Source organism: Vitis vinifera, chromosome 14 (assembly GCF_030704535.1).
Source record: "Vitis vinifera cultivar Pinot Noir 40024 chromosome 14, ASM3070453v1".
NCBI classification, from domain to species: domain Eukaryota; kingdom Viridiplantae; phylum Streptophyta; class Magnoliopsida; order Vitales; family Vitaceae; genus Vitis; species Vitis vinifera.
Genome location: NC_081818.1, coordinates 23,277,972 through 23,303,135, shown reverse-complemented (window position 1 = coordinate 23,303,135; position 25,164 = coordinate 23,277,972). Strand labels below are relative to the sequence as shown.

General features: G+C 33.3%; 2 protein-coding genes across 5 annotated transcripts; both read left to right on the top strand.

The window, feature by feature from the left end:
* The first annotated feature begins 1,644 nt into the window (after positions 1 to 1,644).
* On the top strand, positions 1,645 to 3,019 carry LOC100248088 (MYB-like transcription factor EOBII). Its single transcript, XM_002278062.4, has 3 exons — positions 1,645 to 2,042; positions 2,150 to 2,279; positions 2,401 to 3,019. Exons 1-3 carry the CDS (start codon positions 1,853 to 1,855, stop codon positions 2,870 to 2,872), a joined length of 792 nt encoding a protein of 263 aa, XP_002278098.2. The 5' UTR covers positions 1,645 to 1,852; the 3' UTR covers positions 2,873 to 3,019.
* A 4,381-nt stretch (positions 3,020 to 7,400) lies between these two features.
* On the top strand, positions 7,401 to 23,786 carry MADS2 (MADS-box protein 2). 4 transcript variants are annotated; one of them, XM_059742329.1, is made up of 9 exons: positions 7,401 to 7,499; positions 7,625 to 7,869; positions 20,593 to 20,671; positions 21,003 to 21,064; positions 21,207 to 21,306; positions 22,792 to 22,833; positions 22,922 to 22,963; positions 23,227 to 23,363; positions 23,447 to 23,786. In XM_059742329.1, the coding sequence occupies exons 2-9, from the start codon at positions 7,685 to 7,687 to the stop codon at positions 23,529 to 23,531; spliced, it is 732 nt and encodes a 243-aa protein (XP_059598312.1). In that variant the 5' UTR covers positions 7,401 to 7,499; positions 7,625 to 7,684; the 3' UTR covers positions 23,532 to 23,786.
* The last annotated feature ends 1,378 nt before the right edge of the window (positions 23,787 to 25,164 follow it).

Below are 25,164 nucleotides of genomic sequence, written 5' to 3'. Positions count from 1 at the left end.
ATAAAAGAAAATGTAACAGCGCGTCAAGGGGTCCTAAAGATGGTTCAGTATGTTACAAGTATTATGCTATATTTGAGTAATGAGCATCGATCTTTCATTAGTTTGTTTTGTGCTACTGCATCATTCTGAACAAGAAAATTCCTAGTACAACTTCAGGAAGAAGCAAGGAAGCTTTCTCATCAAACATTGTTTGTTTCAATGAAAAACAAATTGATTTCTAGAAAAGAAGGATATAAATGCTGATAGTTACTTAGTTGTTATGAATATAACATGTATTCTGAGTAACTTCCCTAAACTGCAGTAAAGGAGACATGGACAACAAGCATATTTCACCAAAAATGGCCACCCAAATTACTGACAAAATATCTAATTTCCTTCTCTTTGGGGAACTAAAGCATTTACTAATGACAAAGCGACAGGCTTCTTCCCCTTCTATAAAGGTGATGCTGGTAGGAATTTTGTATGACTCAGGTCAAGTTGTTGGTAATGCAACACTGAATTGAATTACTTTTGAATGAAGCAAAATATGAAAATGGAAAATTTTCAATCTCATGCTTTTTATTGTATGCTAACGTTAAGTTTATTGAAGAAGAAGCTTTATTTTATCAAGTCCCTGATAATCTTGGTTTCTTACTAACCAAAAAGCTCTGTTTATGAGAATGCTAGAAACTTCGGTAGAGAGGCGTGTGTTACTCACTAATTCCACAACTAATCCATAATTAATCCATATGGGGTCCATGATTTTATTATAAGTACTAGATCCATCTAGAAGGTTTGTGGCACAAAATATCTTCAATTTTCTATTCAAAGACACAAATAGAATGATTACATGTTTCCCATGGAGATCCTCTTTCCCCCTTTCTTTTGTACCTATCTATACACATGGGTGGCTCTAAATGTCTCAGAAAAGCTTAGATTTGAGGCCATTGATTTAGGCATTAGAGGACGACCAGCAACAAGGCATATGCTTGGCACACTTTTAGTTCCTCCTAAACAGTCCAATTTGTAGGGGAACTCCAAAAGGAGAATACCCAAAAAGAATTGCGGATGAAGCAATTCTCACTGTGATCCTGTAACATTACAAGATCTTGAACTTTCCCTGAATCTTGAAACCTTTATATTAATGAATGGTTTATGCAGGCTACCAGTGCCTACATATAGGCATTTTGAGCTTAAACAAATGAGCTTAGCCAATAAATCAAACATGCCCTATTAAGCTGAATATGCTAATTATACACTGTGAGGGCCACGTGACGCGCAACGAGGACCACGTGTAGGCGAGGTGAGTCATCGATGTGGACGCCTTTCTTATATATTCAAATACCCCATTACCCAAAATGGCATCCCAGAACCTTCTTAATGCTAATTAAGTAAATAAACAAACACTAAAGCATGCTATTAAAGATTATGCAGATCAACAAATGTCTCACAAGCATTGGGGTGGAAGCCATTTTCAAGGAAACATCAACAACCCACTACCATTTTGGCTGACTCAAGATTATGCTTTCTCTGGTCTTATGATTGACAATGTGGCCTTTGTTACGGAATTGTAATGTCTCCATAGTGGCCTTGATAATATATGCCGTGATCATAACTAGATGCCGTACAATCCAATGGACTTGGTAGACTGATTGCTTGTTCCATTCTGGTTGGCTGAATACGATGAGCTGACGAGCGCTGTGAGAACACTTGGGTTAAAACTACTGGATGTTGGGATTGATTCAAGAGAAGGAACAGGCGTGGAATTGTATTTAAAGATTTTAGTGCTAATGAAATCATCACCAAGGGTGTGATATAAACATTGAAGTGACAGACTGAGGGGGTGGGTATATAAGAGAAGCCGTTGTGCAATATGTGTCACAGAATTTGGAGACAGCATAAGTTTGAAAGTGAAATAATAATGGTAGGATTGATGGGTTGGGGATCAGTTCCAGTTCAAGGTTGGAGGAAAGGGCCCTGGACTCCTGAAGAGGACAAGCTTCTTTCTGAATATGTCAGCTCCCATGGCGAGGGAAGATGGAGCTCTGTTGCTAGATGTTCAGGTAATAAATATGACTACCCTTTTAAGATATGTAGGGCAGCTATATATTTTTAGTTTTCTTTGGACGATAATTGATTAGTCTTGGTTGGTGTTGGGTTGTGTTGACAGGGTTGAATAGGAGTGGCAAGAGCTGTAGGTTAAGGTGGGTGAATTACCTGAGGCCTGGTCTTAAGAGAGGCCATATAACCACAATGGAAGAGGGCATCATCATAGAACTGCATGCTCTTTGGGGTAACAAGTAATGAAATATTCTCTACACTAATTTCTCTTTCCTCTGAATTGTATATAAATATACGTGTGTGTATGAGGCCACTATTGAATTGTTTTTCCTATTCTTAATTTCCTATGTGCAAGAACAGATGGTCCACCATTGCCAGATACTTACCAGGGAGAACGGACAACGAAATAAAAAACTACTGGAGAACCCACTTCAAGAAAAACCAAAAACAACAAAAGCCAAAAGCTCAACAACCTCTAGAACCAAAACTGCAGCAGCAGCAGCAGCAGCAGCAGGAAGATCATGAGATCAAATTGGAGAATGGAAAAATGGGTGAAGCACAAGGGAAGCAAGAGGCGATTTCCATGGAGGACCAATGCTTGCCTGTGATGTATCAAGAGATTGACGATCATCAAGCAAGGCAACAGGTGGCCTCCATGTACCCCACTATACTGGAAGATCTGTGCTTGCCTGTGACGTATCAAGATCATCTGCAGGGAGAGGATCAAGGCCTATGGGGTGGCTTGTGGAACCTGGACGACACTATAGATCACACTATTTCTGGCGGAGGGAACTCATCACAAAACTATTACAATGGAGGCTACATTTTCTAAGCATTTCAGCTAAATTATTTAGTTCTAACTTATTAAAGAAGTCGGCAACTATATGTTGGACCATTGGTTTGCAAGTATTTGTATAAATCATCTTATTTTGGACTCTAGGCTTTGGATGAATAATAAGATCATAATTTAGGGTCGGAAAGTGACAGAATTATTATTGAAATGGAATGCATGCTTGGCATTGCTGATACATTTGAACTATGATATTTTTCCCCCTTTTCCAAAATTATTACAAGACATGCATGCACTCTTTTTGGAATAGAATAATTGGGTCCAGACTCCAAACCTCGACAGACGACTAGAAGTGACGTTGCTCCATTAAAGGGGCCACCTATTCATATCAAATCATTTTTGTATCTATGCACCATGGACCTAGATTCCACATATTTGAAAACAAATTTTCTGTTTTCAAAATAAAAAAATTACTTTTAAATTTTTAATAGGAATTATTTGTTTGAATTAAAATATTTTGAGGGACAATTAAATATATAGAATATTTTAAATATTTTGATAATAATAGAAGTTTACCGTTCAAAGTGCCGATCCCACCTTTTACACCATTTGGTACAAAGAAGGGGGAGTCAATGGGCCAATGGGCAAACAGGTAAATCTATCATTTACGGGCAGTCTCATAATTGCACAGTATCCAGAGTACTCTTCTCTCAGTGCCCAGCACGCCTCGGACAGGCGCATCCACCGCCTACGCTTCTCCTCCTGTCTTGTCCCGACGCGTGTCGCTTATGACGCCGATTTTTGTACGGTCGTTGCCCAATTATTGTCTGCCTCACCTGGCACTATTAATTTCTCCCAATCACCATCCGACACGTTTTTGCTAATTCTTTTCATGTTGACCCACGGTGATCCTCGGGAGCCGGTGTTCAGTCCATTTTTTAACATTGTACGTACAAATCAGTTCACATGTTGACACATGTATAGTGACTAGGTTTACCCCCCTCCGACAACTCCTTGCCTTTCTCAGGTTTTTTGTCTTTTTTTTTTCTCCTTATAAAATGATATTTAAATTACACAATTTTTTCTTGGGTTCTTGACAAATATTATGAGAAATAAAAAATATTTTTAGACATTTGGATGTCATAAAATAATAAAAAAAATTGGAAAAAATATATATTTTTAAACAATTTTTTTTCCTAAATTTTTTAATGAATATAAAAACCCAACTATGAAAACCATACAACAACAAACCCTAACCTTAAGATGTTGATCATAAGTGTAAGAGCAGATGCCTTGGGTGTGGAATATAACAGTGAAATAGTTAATATAATGTCTATAATTAGGAAAAAAAATTACCTAAAAATAAGAATCCTCAATCAATTGGAGTTGTAATTGGGCAGACATGGTCGCGCCGCAAAAGGCTAATACAATATGCAAGCATAGTTCAGGAAGAATATAAAACATAGGATGCTGGATAATTTGCGAATGGAGCGCAGTAGCGTGGCTGGTAGTTGTCACTTTAAGAAATGAAAGCTAGCTATGGGCATACGTTTCTTCTCTCCAAATCAAGTTGAATCATTGTACTACTTTTAGATGAATCATAGTCTAAGTGGTCTTTAATTTGCATTTAGCCGTTTTCTACTTCAAAATATTTTTCGAATGAGAAGATTTGTCACTGCCTATGGCCAAACATATTCATTGCCCGGCATCTAATCATGTCACATGTTTCCTCTCTTTCGTGCTTGCTCCTTCCACTCATCATGTTATTAATTTTTATATGTATCTACTTTTGAATGAAGAGATTTAATCAAAGCTATGCAGTTGCAGTTAGCGATAGAAAGAAAGAAAGAGAAAAAGAAAAATGTGATTTAAATTAGAAAATTAATAAAGTAAAAAATCAAAATACCGGTATGTTGTCACAAAATAAAAAATAAAAATATAAAATAGCATCTTGTTAATACTTTTTTTTTTTTTAAGAATAAGAAAAAAAATAGAATTAGAATTTGTTTGATAGTGATTTTATGAAATGTTTTTAATCTAAAAAATATTTTTTTTTTTGAAATTAAGTGTTTGATAAAATTTAAAAAAAACTTTTAATTTGAAATATTTTGACAAAAAACCCTAAATTATAAGAATATCATATATTGAACTATTATTAACCATACCATGATTATAAAAGATTTTTATACTTAAAGTAATATATTTTATTTTAAAATCTATTTGAGAGAATTTTTTTAAATATTAAAAGCAATAGTTTAGAAACAAAACACCATATTTAGCAATATTTGAGGATAAGAAACATTTTCCTCAAAACGAAAAATTTAAATTTGTCCTTTTAACCATAAAAGGACCTTGTTTGTGAAAAACGTTATGTTTTTTGTTATTGAAAATTGAAATTGAAATTAAAATCATAATTTTTAAAGGGTTAACTTATTACTTATTTAAAAATAATAATTAAATAGAAAAAAAATCAAAATATTAAGTTTTTTTTTAAATGTTAAAAGTAATTTTTTGGTTTTTTAAAAAATTTTAATTCTTAATTAAAATAAAATATTTAGAAATAAACAATTTAATACTTAAAACTATGAACTAATTTTTAGTTTTAAGTTTTATTTAAAATTAAGTAAAAAAACAAACACCCTTAGGATAAAAGAAAGATCAACCAAAAAAGCCCTCTTGATATAAAGTGTAATTCATGATAATAATTAATGCATGATTTTATGATATGTTCCTTGTGTGGATCTTATTTCAATGAGAATTTGATGAATCAATCTCCCTACATGTTTTGCTTTTACTACTAAATCGAGTGTTACTCTATGTATTGCTTGACATAAAATAAATAGTGAATTTGTTTATGTCTTTTGTCTAATTTTTTTCATGGATTAATAAATAATTTGATAAGCAAATAATTTTTTTTTTCATGTTTCAAAATACGGTTAACCAACATGTTAACTAATCGATAATAATAAATTGGATTGAATTTTGTAGTTTTTTCTTTTGTAGTACCTCAACATGCATTTAAGTTGCCTATTGACAGAAGCATCTTCATCTCAATCAACTCTACTATGAATAGTGATACATCTCTTAACCCGCCATTAGTGCCTCCATATAATGTCAAGGAATTGCAAGGTGTGCATATGGTCATGCATGTTTGATCATGCCTAGTCAATGTGGAATATTGCTTTTTGAAGAATTCCAATGCTTTAACGGCCTAATAATTATTGGATTTTTCACTCCTTGAGAATGTACGTTAAAATTGAATTTCACAATAAAAGAGTAATTATAATTTCCTTTACTATTTCAAATTAATAATAGCTCAATTTAGATTTAGACTACTTTTAGTAAAGGGGCCTGTTATGGTTATATAGTACCCAAGTACCACAATTATTATAAAAAAAATGAGACTAATCACAATGTACCCCATATGTATATGCAAATCAATTCATATCTTTCAAAGGAGTCATCAAATTAGAGGGAAGGTGCATTGAAATTAGGTGAAAATTGACTTGAAAAGGGGGTTGAAATGAATAGAGGCAGTGTACTTGAAACATGAGTGGTAGCCAGAAGCACCCATACGAGACGACTATACATGAATGAGAGCCCACACCACACACATGCAAAGGTTGGGGGCTGTTCCCATCACACGTCATTTATAAAATGGGAAAAAGTTTTTCTTCTTCCATGACAGGCCACATCACCAGGACCCCCTTGTATATTGCCCCATGTCTTATCTCCTCCTCGTGCTTCTTCCTTTCTTATGGCATCCCCCCTCTCCCCCCCTCCTTTCTTTTTTCACATTTCTTTTCCTTTACTTTATTGCTTTGGCTCTTCTTGTTATAACTTCTATTTGATTGGATTTCTTGATTTCATTGCCCTCATCTTTAATTGTAACACGACATAATAAGTCTTGTCAAATAAATCATCAAACAAAATTATTGCTTATAAAGCTAACTTAAGTCTCATCAAATTAATTATCAAACAAATCCCGACTCATGAAGTTAACATATATGATTAATATCAGATATCATATCTGATAAAAGTGTACGGTCTTAATTCCTATTAACAATTGAATGTCTTAAATTTCTCGATATTGATTGTGACAAATGTGATCAATATCTTGAAATTTGAGTCCTTATGAAGACGGAAAAGACTCGATGGTGATGAAAAGTTTTTTGGTTATTAAAAAAAATGAAAAAAAACACAAACCTTAGGTGGTTAATAACGAGGTTGTAATTGTTATTGTATAATTTTATCAATGAAATTGCATGAAGTGGGAGAGTGGGACGGAACAATTTGGCATTACAGAGATATTAAACCAATGAGACGGCGACAGGTGGAGATCCATTTTAGGGTTGGTGACGACGTTCTGTTCTGATCCCTCTCAAGTCATTACAAGCCAAATAACATTGATTAGCTCAGAAAGTAGCACCCCTTCCCCACTTTCCACCGTGGCGCGTTGTGCATCTTCCCTAGCATCACCTTCTCACAGTTTGGCACGCGCCTTTGATGGGCGTGGTGATAGGTTTGAAAAAGAAAATCAGAAAAGGGCAAAAAAAAAAAAAAAAAAAGAAAAAGAATAGGAATGAAACTAGAAAGAACACCAACCCTAACTTCATTTCTGGTGTAAGAGGAGAAGCCTAAGGTTAAAAGCCAACTGAAAGAAACAAAGGTAGAAGATAGGCAAATACACTACCCTCCTCCCTTTATATGTCTGTCTCTCTCTAGGGTTTTCAGGATCCATCTCTTTCTAACAGTGTTTTACACTATTTTGGTTGCACTCATTGATATTTTCAGATTAATATATATATAGAAAGAGATTGATATAAAGGAGAGGAAGAAGGATTGAGAGAGGAAATGGGGAGGGGAAGAGTGGAGCTGAAGAGGATAGAGAACAAAATAAACAGACAGGTGACATTTGCAAAGAGAAGAAATGGACTTCTCAAGAAAGCTTATGAGCTCTCAGTCCTTTGTGATGCTGAGGTCGCTCTCATCATCTTCTCCACCCGTGGAAAGCTCTATGAGTTCTGCAGCAGCTCAAGGTCCTCTCTTTGATTCCTCTTTTCCTATATCTACGCATATTCACAAACGCATGTCTTCATATTGGATCTGTTTGATTTCTTGATTTTATTTGGTTGATTTTTGTTGATTTTCGATTTTATGTGTTCTTGCTTCGGCAAAGAAATCGTCTTCAGCTCTCTATCATCTACCTCGAACTCGTGTTTCTTTCTCTTTTTTCTATTTTCGGAATGAGAATTTTTTGACGTTGATGAGGTTGGGGTTTTTATGAGCTCCAAAGCTGCGTTCTTTGCTTATTTTGATGATGATGGTTGGATTGATTTTAGTTCAGTCTGTTTTGATTTTTCGTATTTGTGGTCAAGTTTATTTGGTCTGATCTTGAGTTTTTGTTTCTTGCACTGAGAGATCTGAAACATATATGCAGCCTTTTCTTCTGTTTTTTTCCCTGATTCGATTGTGTACGTTTGCATCTATCGATGTCCTTGTGTGTTTTTCTTCACATTGCTTTACTAATGAAATCTTCACTATTTTAGGTCTTTCTTTTTACAGAACTAAGTTCAGATATTAAGCAGCCTGCATGAAGTTTAGCAGATCATCGTCTTGAACAACTTCTTTCTTTTCCCTTTCTTTCGGTTAACATGTTGGAAACTCCCTATTTCAGGGTCTTTTTGAGAGAAAAATTCTTCTTTTATTCTTATCCAAACACTGAAATTGTTGTAGAGCCTCATGTTTCACCATATGCTTTATTCATTTTTTTTGTTTATTCATTCTGGCTTTAATTGGGATCATCGGTATGAAATTTGACTAGAAAGATTTGTCTTATTAAGTCTTTTATAGGTGGTAAGGACACATCTTTTCCCAGGCAAGTCCAGTTTTTAATTTGCTTGATGCATGTTTGATTTCAGAAAACTAATAGAAAAAAAAAATACTTATTTTTAATATTTGGATGATAAGGAAAATAAAAATACTAACAAAATATTAAAGTATTTTATTTTGTATTTTTCAAAAAAAAAAAGGAAGGAAATTTTGTGATGAAAATGGAGGAAAAGTAGAGGGAAAAGTTTTACATGCTCCTTTTTATTACCATTTCTCTTCACCATTGCTGATTCCTCTGATCACTACTATTCATTTTCTTCAACTTCTTCTGCCCATGGTTTCTCATCACTACTAATAATTTTTGTCTCCTTATCTTCTTCTCCTAACATTTTTCCAAAAGGGGTGAGTCTTTTTCCATTACTGAATTCATTTGTAGGAATTTATCATTCATTGTTTGACAAAAGTTACGTTTCTTTTCATAAATTACCAATAGGTTTCTCATCATAAATGAGCTCCTTAACTAGGTTACAATTATATCGATGCAAGAGATGGAATGTCAATTTATCAAATTTGCTCTCCAAGAACAATCAGCAAACAGCTAATAAATATATACTGTTCTTTCCAACTGGGACAAAATAATTCATTTATGCAATCTAGTGTGGTTTAGAGTTATTTTGTGAACCAACTGTGTAAAAAAGAGTTCTTTCTAGTACAAAATGTTGGGTTGTTTATAAGGATCTATGCAGATGCTGATGACAGAACTTTGGCAATTGGAGTTAATAAAAATCGTGAAGAATAAATGAAAGATCTGCATTAGCTTAAGGCGGAGTGGATTTTGAGTTTATCGGGTGAAAGAATGCAGGAGTTGGGCACCTTCCTTTGGTAGGATCCTAGGGACCATTTTTCTTCTTCAATTTTTTTTCTTTTTGGATAAAGTTTTAAGGGTTTGATCTAATTGGTGTATCAACACTAAGCCAATTCAGTACACATAATTAAGTAAAGAAATTTTAACATATATGAGAAGAATAGAACAAGTATCTAACATTGAAAAATGTTATATGTAGCCTTCTAGTTCAGAATTTCTTGATTGTTTTCTATCAGACATGTTTCAGGAGAAGAGTGGTGATGTATATTTTCTCTTTTATATGCATTTTCTAGTTATGAATAATTGTCTAATGTCTGTTAACCCCCCATTAATAATGTAACAGTTATTAACAAATCCCTGGTGAATCAGAAAGCAACCCAATCATTTCACAGAACATGTCAAGTACTTATCATGGTCACTACTGTTTTCTGAAGAAAAAGAATGAAATCCATGTCTAACTATTTTGTACTCACTTCTGTCTTTGTGAAGAAGTGGCCTGAATTATTTTCTCTAGTTTATTGCTAGTAATTTATACATGATTTCCATGGACATGCACAAGTTTATATACATGTACTGTACTGCCAACTTGGTTGAATGGAGTGGAAGGTTGAGACATGAGAGAGCAAGATATCTATTAATCATGTGAATAGACTCACAGTGCCGTGGTAATAAAATATCTTGTTCGTTGATTCGGATGCAAAGTCTAGGAGCATGCTCACGTGAATTGACTTCAAACTAGAGTGTCTTAGAATTTCATGATTAAAGCTTTCCGTATTTGTTATTGGATAACTTCAACAAAGAGCCTCCCTCATTGAGACGTATGACAATCCTCAATTTAATATATTATAGTGTTTGATATCTAAAATGAAAATTACTTTTCCAAAAATTTTGCTCTGACATTCACTTTTATTATTTTCATTCATCAGAGTGCATGAAAAACATTATTTTAAAATTTCTAGAAATATCCTCTCAAGATGTTTTTTGGAAGCACTCCTTGAAAACATTATTTTAATTCCTACTAGATGTCTTTGACCAACACGAGGCCTGGTTGGTGCAACTGCAATTTCTAGTAGTCCTTTTGAGAAATATCCATTGCTAGGGAAATTTATTTTAAAGACATCATTTTTTTTTTTTTGTGTGTATGATTATTATTACATTTTTAGAAGGGCTTTGAATATTAATAATTTGAGACAAAAAATATATGAATAATATTTTTTTGTTTCATTTTATAACGTTTATAAGGTTATAAAAGTCTATTGGAAATCAAATTAGGAGAACTAATTTTCTTTCTGATTGGTTATGTTAAATTCTCATGTTTGTGTGTGATGACTTTATCTTTATGTAATTACACTAACCCATAAAATATTATACCTTGAAGTCCTCACAGCTGAGATTTAATGTGCCTTTTGATATGTCTCCTCCTAGTAATGTATTGGTCCCATTTTCTCTCGAAATTTCACCAATATCAGGCACTCCAAATACTAAGAATTGCAAAGGTTTTTTCAAAATAAGTCCAGGATCTAATCTAACAGCACCATTGGGATGGATGCCAATTTCCGTTGACATTTCATCTTTAGCATTATACATCGAAGTAATGTACTACAATTTGACGTTGTTATTTTATCATTTATATTAAAAAAATTAAAATAATTTTGATGTTGTTATTTTATCACTGTTGTAAGAGATGCTCTAAGGGTCAAAAGACCATGGTGTACCTCATAATTCATTAAATCCAACTCTGACAGGATCATGTATTTCATCACAGAGTTTATTTACAAGGGGACGAGGGGCTGGCATCGTACGATGTTAATTCTCTTATTTCATCATAACATCCTACCTTGATATTTATGGTATCTATGTTAGGTTTTGCTTGTAAATCCTTCGAGCTCCCGCTAGATGAGACCTTCCAATGTCTATTAATTTTTCCCCACTTGTAAAACAGCATGAATAGGAGCCTTGTTCCATCATGTCTCTCCTACTCTTCGTTACATCTTTACCTCTCACATTTAGTACTCTTCATCAAATTCATCTTAATTCTTATAATTTTTTTGAAAACTTTCCTTATAAAGTAAAAAAATAATTTTTTTACAAGAAAATATTAATATATTAAATATTATGCATAATATTTTTTTTGTCAAAGGAAACACTAATATATATAAATATTATTTATAATATTCTTTTTAAAAAATATACTTGAAATATAAATTTAAGAAACTTTCCAATAAATATACCAAGTATAACATGAAGTATATAAATTAGTTGTCTCACAAATGAGACCAAACCAAAAAAAGGGTGGACTTTCTACCTTGATGCATGAGGTTTTATTTCCTAATTATCAAATAAATCATTATTACAATCCCACAATCAATCTCAATTTTAGTCCATTTAAAAACAAGTTCTGATATACATAATGAATCCAAATCTTGCAAGTTTAAACTTTTAAGAAAGTTGGTAGTTCAACCTGATAGTAAATTTTGATTTGAGTGAAGGCTATGTGTTTGAGTCACCTCTCTACAATTTGCATGTTTGTAAATCCAAAAATGGTTATTTGCATTTGTTTATCTCTCTCTCCTCTATCTTTCTATGTATCTCCATGTGTGGATATTCTCTTCTATCTTTCTATGTCTCTCCATATGCGGATATGAGGTGGAATGTGAGGGGTGTTAAGAGGCTTTTAGGTAAGTAAAGTTGGTAGTTCAACAAAACTAAGTTCAAGAGATTTCCAATCCATAGCACTCAACAACATATTTTGATACAAAAATGAAAGATGTACTCTTTTACTAGATATTATTAGTACAATATAGAATGTTAACTCATTGCTTAACAATCTAGTCATTTTGGGTAAATTATTTAATTAATATAGTATAAGAGTTCTGATTAACTAGAATTGCCTCTTTACATATGGGTATGACCATACGAGGCCACACATATCAATGAGTGTTTACCTAGTATATATTATTGATCATATGAGGCCACACATATCAGGGAGTGTTTACCTAGTATATACTATTTGCCTAGATACTATTCCCCTATTATTTGTCACCTTAACCTTTGGAGTAAAATTGGTAGGTTAACAACATAGCAATCAAGAACATGTTTCGATACAACAATGAAAGATGTATTGTTCCACTAGATAGTATTAGTCTAGTATAGAATGTTAACCCATTTCTTAATAGTCTAGTCATTTTGGGTCAAATTATTTAGTTAACATGGTATGAGAGTTTTGCTTAACTAGAATTGCCTCTCCACAGATGGGTATGACCATACGAGGCCATGTATATTAGTTAGTGTTTACCTAGTATATATTATTGACCATACGAGGCCACCTATATCAAGGAGTGTTTACCTAGTATATACTATTTGCCTAGATACTATTCCCCTAATATCTGCTAGCCTTAACCTCTAGAGTAAAATTGGTAGGTTAACATATTACATTTTTTTAACTTCTTGTTCAACTACAACACTTCATAGACATTTCCTTGAGCAAGCTTACATTCATTTCCTTAACATACTAATTCATGCCTTTGATTTAATAAATATTTTGTTCATTTGTAGAGGATTGTATCCTAAATCATGTAGTAAAACATGTGTCATATATCTAACAACTATTCTTTGTAAGTGAGAATTCATTTTTAAGAAGATTTGTTGTGGAGCATCACCTTTTGTATTCACAATTTTCAAGTCTTTACATAGTTTTCATAGTTATAAATCTTATCATATCAACTATTCTTGGCAACTATTTTTTTTTTCTAGGAACCTTAATTTCTGTCATAACCTCATTCGTATGGAGATTGTGGATCTTAAAAGACTTATATTCTCTCTCACTCATGTGCTATACTTATCTTCAAGCAAGAGCTTGTTCATTATCCTCTTGAGGTTTATTCTTAGTAAAATCATTTTTCATGGGTTTTTTTTTTCCAATGTATCAGATCTAATTTCTTTCTCCCTAACCAAATTTTTATAGAAATCTAAAGTGTCATAAAAAGTCAAGGCCTTCATTTGACTAGTGACACATTAAAAGGTAAATACCAATGATATGGTATAAGTTGAGAAGACTTTTCAAATCCCTTAGTCTTGATTATTGCATTTTATATATAGGGAGTGAAGAGATAATTGACCACCTCTTTCTACATTATCTTTTAACTTTAAGGCTATGTATAGTTTATTTAAACAAGCTAATGTGGATTAGGTTCCATCTAGGAGTCTATGTGACATGATAATTACTTCATATAAGAGTTTGAGAAGCTCCATTAGAGATAATATCTTTTGGCAAATTATTTGTTTGATATTGCTTTGGATTGTGTACTAGAGAGAAATGATAGAATCTTTAAGAATAATTAGAGGATGTTAAAGATTTTGTGAGATCAATTTACCTTCTATCCCTCTTTCTAGGCCTTTTGTACCAACACTTTTAAGACATTCCTCTTAATATTGTTCAACTTAATTGGCATTTGGACAATATTGAGAGGAGGTTAGTTTGTTTTTGAAGAGAAGACATTTATGTATATTCTTATATGACCAAAACTTTTTTGTACAAGTCTCCTTGTATAATGGAGTTTAGTCATATGTTGATCTTGTTTTTGAAATTGTGGAGAGGACTCCTCATCCTTTTCATGTACTTGTTATCTATAATTAATACATTTTTTGTTTATGATAAAAACATATCTATCAATGAAGGGTAAAACTCATAGTAACACTTGAAACTGCACTTTAAAGTTAATGTTGTGTTAAAAAAAAGCTTTGATATCACTTGTACAAATAGAAGCTTCAATCCTATCATATTAATGTCATAAAATAAAGATAAAACAATCTTCACATAAAGGTACTTAGGTTTTAATGTGGTTTGACCAACCATACTTATATCCATGATTGAGAAAAAAAAATATTTCATTATACAATGGAGAATATTATAGAGGACCAGAAAATGCAAATATAATCATAGCGTTTAAAATATCTCATATTTCTCCACTTCTGGTATTTTCACCTTAAACTGTTAGTAAATGTCTCCTACTATTCCTCATATCTCTATCTACTCAATATAAACTTCATACTTACAACTTTTTCTCCTAGAATATTTATAGAGATATTTCAAATACCATTCTTTATTTTATATGGAAATATAATATTATAATGACACATCAATATAATAAATAATCTATATAATATTCTTTACAAAAAAGAAATATATATCGACTAGGAATTTGAAATATTTTTCAACAATCTCATCTTGGATCAAATTTCATCAAGTCAATATTCTATCGCTTATATGTTACTATCAAAGAAATCATGACATTTACTCTATTTGGAACTTTCTAGCCAAATCCTTACACAATAGCTTCTTTATGTGTCATAGTTGCATTGTAGTAGATCTCCATGTATTCAAACTATTTATTCACTTGACTGTTTCCTCTTTTCAAGATGCAATAAACATATAAAACAAACATACTTATTTCAAATAATAAAGTACAATACATCTCCAAATGAAGGAAGATCACCTTGATTCGAAGCACTTTGGTTAGCTTGCCCATTTATTTCATGTTTGTGTTTTCTTTACCTAGGACAATCAAATTGAGGTTAAAGTAGATTCAGAGGGATTTTTAATGGGGAGGTGGGACTCTTGAGCAGAAACTTCATCTTGTTAGGTGGATGTTGCTTTGCTTAGACAAAAACAAAGAGGGGTTGGGGATAAAGTATCTCTTTACTCTAAATAAGACGCTTTTGTGCAAATGGAGTTGGAGATTTGCAAATGAGAGAGGAGTCTTTTGGAATTAAGTGATAAAGGGAAAGTATGGGGATGAGCAAAGGGGTTAGTGTCCCAAAGAAGTGAGATATGGGTATGGTGTGGGGTTGTGGAAAGCAATTAGGAAGTAGTGGCATGTTGTAAGTGGTAGATTTTCTTTTGTGGTGGGTAATGGTCAAAGGGTGAAATTTTGGAAGGATAGATGGTGTGGGGTTGCACATTTTCCAAGGATGCTTGGTGAAATATGTGTGGAGTTCCACTGGTTCCACTAAGGGAAATGAGAGTTGGAGCCTACAATTATCTAGATCTTTCAATGATTGGGAGGTGGATGAGGTGCATAGGTTTTTATTGAGCCTCAATGGAAAGAGTGTTCAACGGAATGTGGAAGATAGGGTGCTTTGGATAAAGATCAAATGTGGGAAGTTTTCCGTTAAGTCTCTCTATAAAGCCTTAGTTTTAGGTCCTCCAGTCTCTTTTCCATCGAATGTTATTTGGAAAGCTTGTGTGCCCAAAGTGAGTTTTTTTAGGTGGGAAGCAATGTGGGGAAAAACTCTTACTTTGGACCAACTTTAGAAAAGAGGATGACTTTTAACGAATAGATGCTACCTCTGCTAAATGCATGAAGAATCGATAGATCACATCCTCCTCCATTGTACTAAGATAAGGACTTTATGGGTGTTGTTTTTCTCTCTCTTTGGGGTACAATGGGTGATGCTAGCCACAGTTAAGGTGACGTTTTTGGGCTGGGACAGGTCCTTTGTGGGAAAAAAAAAAAAAAAAGTTTGGAGAGTAGACCCTTATGTATTTTTTGGACGATTTGAAAGGCAAGTAACAAAATTGTATTTAAAGATGATGTGTTGTCCATCCAAAGACTTGAGAGTTCTTTTATTTTCTTTCACTGGTTGGAGATGAAATTGTTTATAAAATATGGTCCTTCGACTTTAGTTGGTTTCTTTGATTGGGTGGGTTCTCGTTAAGGGTGAGGTTTTTTTTACTCCTTTGTGTTTGACAACTATTTGTTCTAGTTGGGGAAGGGAGAGGTGTTTCTACTTTATATACTTTGAGTTATTGTTTTGGCGGCTCTTTTCAATGTAATTTTATCTCTTTTATTTATAAAAAATAAAATAAAATAATAAAGTACATGCTTCATTTATCACATTCCAATGAGGGAAAATTGACTCAATCTTAAACCAAATTTCCTTTTGTAATTCTTTTATATGTTTTGTTCTTTTTTATTCTTCTAGAAATCTCAACTAATGCTCTAATGTCATTTATTGTGCTAATGAAAGCTTTGATACAACTTGTTGTGCAAATAGAAGTTTTAATGTTAATTAATATACTAATGCAAAAATACAAGGATGAAACAATCCACATATAAAGGTATATAAAAAAAAATTATAGGATTAAAAAAAATGACAATGCAATCATTAAGCCTTGAAACATCTCATGTTTCCCGTTCTTTGTAGCTACACCTTGAGCTTTTGCTCTACCAATTATCTATTACTCTTCCTCACATCCTTATTTGTTATGAACTTTACATCTCCATCTCAATCCATACACAAAAGGTTACATATACCAATTAGTGATTTGAGATACTTTCCAATACCCTACAACTTAAGCTAATCAAATTCTACAATGACCAATTGACAAGTTTTAATTTTCAAACATTAGGTTGGGTTCAAGTTGAAAAGTCTCATTCCACTTCAATTCCATTGAATCTTTTCCAACCTTAAACTAACCTTCCTCCATATGAAAAAGAGAGACATAAAGTAAATTGGCAAGCTAGAAAGGATGCTTTTTAAGAGTCAACCTTCCTTCTTTTGATAGATATTTGTTTTTTTTTTTTTTTCATATAGCAAGTCATTTCTAAAATCTCTCTTTTACTACATCCCAAACTCGAGTTCAATTGAAAGCAGCTTCCAACATAAGTCTCAAATATCTGATGGGGAGAGTTTTGAGGTTATAGCCTAAAACCATAAACAAATCTTCCAAGTTGACAACCCTCTCAACAAGAATCAACTTAGTTTTCTTTGAATTGACCTTTAGGCCCAAGATAGCCTTAAACCGCATGAATGCTTGACTTAAGTATTCTATTTATTCCTTTGTGCTATCACAAATAATAAGAGTATCATCAATAAACAAGAGATAAGACACCTTTATTCTTTCTCCTTTTCTTTCACCAACTAACAAATTTGTGATGAAACCTGCTTCTTTTTGCCTTTTAGATAGCAAAGTGTGCTTCCATGGTTGAGATGTTGATATACAGGGATAAAGGATTACCCTTTCTCAAGCCTCTACTATTTTGAAAGAAGCTTGTTAGGGTTCCATTAACTAAAATAAAGAATTGAGTTGTAAAGATACACCACTATGTCCAACTTATCGGCTCATGACCAAGACCCACATTTTCCGAAATTGCTAATAAAAATCCTAGTTGACAAAATCAAAACCCTTCTCAATATCTAGCTTTCATATGAACCAACCATCGATGCTTTTCATCCTAGAGTGAATGGCTTCATTTGTTATAAGAACTATATCCAAAATTTGTTAATCTAACATTAACGCATGTTGGAAAGCAGATACCACTTTTTTGAGTTTGTTTGCTGGGACTTTTATAGAAGCTTGTATCACTCACCAAATTTATTTTCCCCCTTTTAAGTCTTTACTACCCCTTTTTTTAGGACTAACACTATAAAAATATCAGCGAACCTAAAATTAATTAGAAATTATAAAAATATAAGAAAAAACCCTCTAAACTTCTCTCATAAGAGCCCAAACTCATAGAGCTCCCTAAAAAAGCCCATCACTTTACTATTGATGAAGTCCTAATTGAATTGCCAAGAGACCAGAGATAAGTCATCCATCTTAAGGTTTTATTCACATACAAACTAGAGTGTTAAAAGGATCTCTTCCTCAGAAAATGGGGTCTTCAAATGTCCTAAGTCATCATACCCAATTTTCAAAAACCATTTCATTGATGTTGGTCTCCAATCACTTTTTGACTCAGAAAAAAGGTTATGAAAAGCATTCACCACCCCTTTCTTTATGTTTACATCCTTAGACAACAATACACCATTTACCTTGATTTTAATCAAATGATTCCTTCTTCTATGAGCAATGACTATTTTATGGAAGAACTTTGTGTTTTTATTTCCTTCTTTAGGTCATAATTCTCTTGATTTTTATCTCCATAGGACTTTTTCCATTGCTACCCAATTGCAATACTCCTCCATTACCTTCCTTTTGATCTCATTCTCCTTGTCTAAATGAATAGTTACCCTTTCCTTTATTCCCTAAAAACCAATCTGATTCAAAACTACAATTTTATTAGTAGTGACATTCCCAAATACCTCTCTATTCTAAGCTTTAAGATCACGCTTCAAAGCTTTCAGCTTAGTTGCTAAGATGTAACTTATATGAACTACTAAATTTCTAATTTGGTCTTTGAACCCTTATTTTTTCAGTCACATAGTTTTGAACCTAAAAGACATTTTACTTTTCCTCAACCCAAACCCATCTAATAAAATGAGAGTGTGATAATAAACCAGTCTTGGAAAAATACTCTATGTTAGATCACTGAAATTATTCTCATTCTTTAGACAGTAAGAAGTGATCTAGTCTAATAATTGTTTTAAATATATAAGATAAGGTATCATATACTGATATGCAATTGTCACCCAAGTTATTCTTACCTCAGGTAACTTATTTATCAATTTCAAGTAATTTAGTTATTTTCGGTTTTTTTTTTTTTTTCAAAATTATACAGTAAAGAAGTCCTAAGAATTAAGAGATGAAAAGAACCACATAACTGCTTAAAAGTGTTGATGCGGGATTGTGGAAGGCCGTCAAGAGAGATTGGGGGAATTTTGATAGCATAAACTCATTTATTGTGAGCAATGGTAGAAAGGTGAAGTTTTAGAAAGATAAATGGTATGCTGATTCTACTCTAAGAGAGTCACTCTACTTTGTTTTCAATAGCGTTGACAAAAGATACTTGGGTGGAGGATGTTTGGTGTTGATAGGGTGATGGAGGACTTTGCGACCTTCGCTTTTCAAGAAATCTAAATGATTGGATGAATGCGAGGAAGGGTAAATTTTCTGTTAGATCCTTTTATATTTTTGTGGGGAGGGCAGAAGTGTTCCTAAGGAGGGTTATTTGGAATTTGATGGTGCCGACCAAAGTAGGGTTTTCTTTTACATAGAAAGCTTCTAGGAGAAAGGTTTAGACTTTTGATCGGTTGCAAAGGAGAGGATAGTATTTGGTGAACCAATGTTTTCTTTATAAGAAGGATGAATACTCAGATCATATCCTTTTGCATTGCACCAAAGTTAGGGTGGTATGGAATTTGGTATTTTCCTTGTTTAAGGTTGCGTGGTAATGACAACTTTGGTAAGAGAAACAGTTTTAGGGTGCATAGTTCTTTTGTGGAAAAAAAATGGAAGGTCTGAATGCCTACCCCATTGTGGGTTTTTTGAATTTTATGGTAGGAGAGAAACCAACGATCATTTGGAAACAAAAAAAAAAGTGTGATTAAACACTAAACTTCTCATTTATTTATTATTTTTAACCTTTTTTTTATGAGTCAGGTTGTACACAGGTGAAGGTACCTAAACCATGTTAGTTTTTTTTGACGTGTTTTTGTTTTTGTTGCCCTTTCTGTTGTATTTCATTTTTTCTTTTGTAGAAAGAGGTAATTATTCCTTACCTGTGTACACAGGAATGTAGAAACTAATAGTACATCTCCTTAAGCTTTTCTTAGCCGATCTCTAAAACAAAAACCAGCCTTATCTTGTTGCAGTCCTAAAATTTGCGTATTTAACCATTTGGTCTATGATTCTGTCAGTTTGGCAGCTTAATGACAGTCGACAAATGTATGATGTTGTGTCCCTTTGGAGGCCAATATGCCTACAATTGAAACATTTTCCTTTGTGATTAATCAGCTCGTTAGCTGTACTTTCTGACTTCACATTACGTTCTCTGGGCTTGGACCACAGAATGGGCTGCCCTTGCACTCAAGGACAGTGTTCTATGACAAACTTGCAATTATCTGCCAGACATGAAGTTCAGTCCTTGTACACACCAATGTGGACTGACAGTGTTTTATTGATTTCTACTTGGTTTGTAAGATAATCCAAGACGTTGTGTTGCTTATTTGAGCTGGTGAAATTTTGTGACTTAAGTGAGCTTAGGAGATTGGATTATAGTATGCTGTTTATTTATAAGATGACCAGGTTTCAATTTTTTTAGTACAAGTTTCATTATTTTATGTTCATGTTCGGTTCTATAATGGGATCTCTTTTTTTTCCTTTGCCTTCATCTTATGTTAGCATGCTCAAGACACTCGAAAGATACCAAAAATGCAGTTATGGTGCAGTGGAAGTCAGCCGACCCTCCAAGGAGCTTGAGGTGGTTTAATTATTATGTTGTTTCTGTTAATTGAGAATGATTTCTCTTAGTACCTGCTATACAAGGCAACAAATTTATTAGCACACCAAAGAATTTGAAAACAGTTATGCAGGTATAATCTTCAACTAAAATTTTTTGCCAACTCTTCCATTCCAAGAGATGTGGCATGAAAGAAAACTTATGAGAGAATAATGGGTACTTTTACAAGTGCAAGTTGATGCACAGCCTGAGACTGTATAGCCTTCTGTTTCAGAGTTGCACCATGTTTCTATTCCAATTTCAACTCTCCTGTGGTTTATGATTATTCATTTAGTTTAGTTGTCTTCAGCAGAGCAGCTATAGGGAGTACCTGAAACTGAAATCTAAGTTTGAGTCCCTTCAACGAACTCAGAGGTGATTAAGTACCTTAGTTGTGGCTTTTTTGAATTCTGCTTCTGAAATTTCTGAGTTGGATAATTGTTTTCATTCAATTACGGAGATATCTTATGCAACAACCTGACTTTATTCATGAAATATTTGACCCTGAATATTCTAGAAACCTTCTTGGGGAAGACTTGGGTCCATTGAACACAAAAGAGCTTGAGCAGCTTGAACGTCAACTTGAGACATCCTTGAAGCAAGTCAGGTCTACTAAGGTAACCAATTTTTCTTTAAAAAAGAGTGTATTTACCATAAGTGCTGAAGTAATTGTGATACTAATTTGAATTAGTATTATGTTGATAATGTATAAAATTATTGTCTGATGATGCATATGTTTCAGGCTTCCTAAGTTGAAAACTAAACAGAAAAGAAGGCTGGGTGGGGCTCGAACTCTTTGAAGGGGATTAGGATTATTGACAACTGTGATGCTATCATAGTACTGTTGGTCTTAAATTTTTTGTAAATGTAGGTCTGCACTTTGTGTTGGTTGAGAGAAACTAAACTTCTTCTTTAGAAATCCTCCATATCCGAGTCTAGTTGAAGTATTGGGTTCTCATATCACGACTGGCTGGTCAGGGATTTTGGTAACTTTGAATGCAGGAAATCAGCACTTAGAAGGAGAATGAGTTTTAGATATTGAAACCTTTTATCTTCAAATTGGAAGATTCAATATCAGTTATTGGATTACATCCCTTTTTCCTTCTTCACTAATAGGGAGTGTGACTTTTTCCATTGGGGGAGGTGATGTATGGGATTGAGATTGCTTTTGTGGTCTAATCAAGTTATAGATGTCCCATGATTTAAATCAATCATTATAGAAGTTACTAGCAGTTGCTAAGTGAACTTAAAATCCTTAACCTGCCTCTCCAATTAAAATCAAAATATATGTGTACCCTTTCCTTTTTCCTTTTTCTTTTTTATTTTCTGCCCAGAAATAAATTATTTTCTATGTTTAAGAAAGTGATGACAAAATCAGGTTTTTAGCGAAGCCAAATTTGCATATAAGAACTATGAATTAAACAACCCTGCAAAGTTGTTATTGTGGAAAATGCTCCTCAAATAATGTTTTGGATAGGTATCTCATTGAACATAACAAATTATGTTTTAGAGATGCCAAGAGAAATCCAAAGATTAAAATATTTAATTTTATCATCCATGGGTAGCTTCTGTTTAAAGAAATTCTCATCTTTAGAAACCCTCATAGAGCATCTCTAGACAATGTGTGTGCTATGGGAATTTACAGAATGTGTGGGAGGCATCTAAACGTGGTTGCTCAAGACATAATACTGAATTGTCCTTTTTTGTTTGCTCAAACTGTAAAAATTTCAAGGAGATTTTAGAGTCTTGATGCTTTCTAATATGAACAATGTAAGCGTAGGGAAATTCATGTATTTTGGTTGAAACAAGGGTTGACCTTTACATCTGTAGCACAGAATCTTGTTTATAAATATTGCTAGTTTATTTAGTTAAAAGGTAATCTAATACTATGAGTGACATTGTGTGTATTGTGCTTATCCTTGAAGGCTTCAGTACTATGCTGTGTAAGACACTTCAGGGATTACTTCTCCCATTTCGTCTTTAGTTCTTGGAACATGATTTGGCTTCTATAAAAATTGTTTTTCCATCAACTTTTCAGTAAGATGACCTCATGATAATTCTTTTAGAGAGTATTCTGACTCTTTTTTATCTACCTACTGCAGACCCAATTCATGCTTGATCAGCTTTCTGATCTTCAGAACAAGGTTAGATGGTACATACATTTGGAAATTCAAATCATCTATGAATAGATTTTATATGCTTCTAATACTAGCAAGCTATTGCCAAGCACAGGAACAAGTTTTGGTTGAATCTAACAAGGCTTTGACGAGGAAGGTAATACATCATATGTGCAAAACCTCGTTGCATTGCCCTTTGGCTGCATGAATAAGTAGAAGTTCGTTTGTCTGCATGCTTTACATGTTTCCTCTGTTCAATTTTTTCTTCATATGAAGTCTTGTCAAACTGATTTATGTGGGTAGCATGTCAAAGATTCTACCCATGGTATCTTTCTTCTATTAAAACAAATCCAATCCCTAGCTGATATGTTTCTGTTTCCCACCTTTTTACGTCTGCTGTATTGATTTCTATTTGTGAAGCTGGATGAAATTAGTGTCAAAAATCACCTTCAATTATCATGGGAAAGTGGTGAGCAGAGTATGCCATACGGCCACCAGCAAGCTCAGTCTCAGGGGTTCTTCCAGCCTTTAGAATGCAATCCCACATTGCAAATAGGGTAAACATTTAACTTGGTGAAATCCATCTTCTCTTTTTAATATTAGTACCATAGCTGAATTAGTTTTCTTTTATGGGATGAAGATATAATCCTGCAGGCTCAAGCCAGCTATCTGCTCCGAGTAATGCCCAAAATGTCAATGGATTTATCCCTGGGTGGATGCTTTGAGTTTTGACATTTGTTTGCTTGACTGATTGCTCTTGGAAAAATGTTTACCAGGTAAATGCCCTTGTATGGTGATGATATGTATGTGGTTTCATTAGTAATATATGTAACCTTTAATGGCAAAATAACAGCTATGACTGAATCTCCAAGGGCTGGAACACTTAGCCAAGGCATGTAAGAAATTCATTGTATTCTGGAAACCTATGATACTTGCTTTCACTTTGGACCATTTTGAAGAATATTTGCTTGTTTGCTTAACTGTGCTTCCAATATATATAACTGTTGAATTGTTTAGCTCGATTATTATCAGTATCAAGTTCAGGACTTACTTTGATTCTGTTAGGAATGTGGTTTTTGCCTCTTAAATTTCATCAACATTTTAACTTTACCTCCATAATTGTTCATCTGCATTCTTTATGGTAGTTAAATCTTTTTGGTCTTCTTACTCTTCTTATTTTTCCATCATCCTCAACCCTTTAAGCTAATAATTAAAGGGAGCATCTCCAAACTCTTGGGCCTCACCTTTATCATTCATGGCAGCATTAGTAGCTTTTGCCATTTAATCGGAACTTAAAGGACCCCGAAAATATTTTCTTATAGAGAACTGAATGATATTTGACAGCATTTTTCAAGAAATTTTCTGAAAATATTGAAATTCTGTTTTTTGTGCCACGGAATCACTTCTTGATGATAGGGAGTTTTGACATCTATATAAGTACCATAAAAAATATATACAAAAGTATCGGAATTTGAGCCATTTACCTAGCTTAAAATTTCCCAATCGAAAAGATATTTCTAAAGGAAACGATTTCAATCAACCAATTTAGCTACAAAGCCATTTCAACATTTTATGGAATACGTTTTCCTAACAAACGTTTCATAAGGTATGAAAACTTTTCTTAAAAAATGTTTTCCATACATTATATTCCATTAGAAAATGGATCTAAAAGAGATTAAGCACTTTAAATTCTATCAGAAAATGCCTCCTTAACGATTATTTTCTATTCTCCAACTGCTGTCCCACTTTAACGAGTATCTTTGTACTCCCTCTCTCACTTTATTCCTCGTTATTATTATCAAGTATAGTTAGCTTGCAGTTAGAACATGAGTCTATTATATTATTGATGAGTTTGTTATTAGAGATTGTTATATTTATAAATCAATATTTATATATGAAAGACCCGAAGCTTTCATTCATTTTTTTATGAGTCATTCACATAAATTATGTCTTTTAGATTTTTCTACATTGTTCTATATCTCAACTTGGTATCATATCTTCTTGAGTAACATCAATTCCAATCGATCAACCTAATCCTACCCTTGCTATGATCTCATCCATTGAAACTTTTCCATTTGCAAAGGTTTTTCATCTCAAAATCCAAAGCAAGAACCATATAACTTCATTATATGTTGCAATCTCTCAAGAAAGGTTCTCTCAACATCAATGACTATTTTCTTAAGATGTGAAACATAGTTGGTACTCTCTTAGCTTTTGGAAAAATGATTTTAGATGATAATTTGACTCTCTATATGCTTGAAGGTTGATCTTGGATCAGAATATGATTTCACAGATCTCTTTACAACAAGTGCAATTCCTCTTACAAAGTCAAGACTACATTTAGAGCAATTAAATATT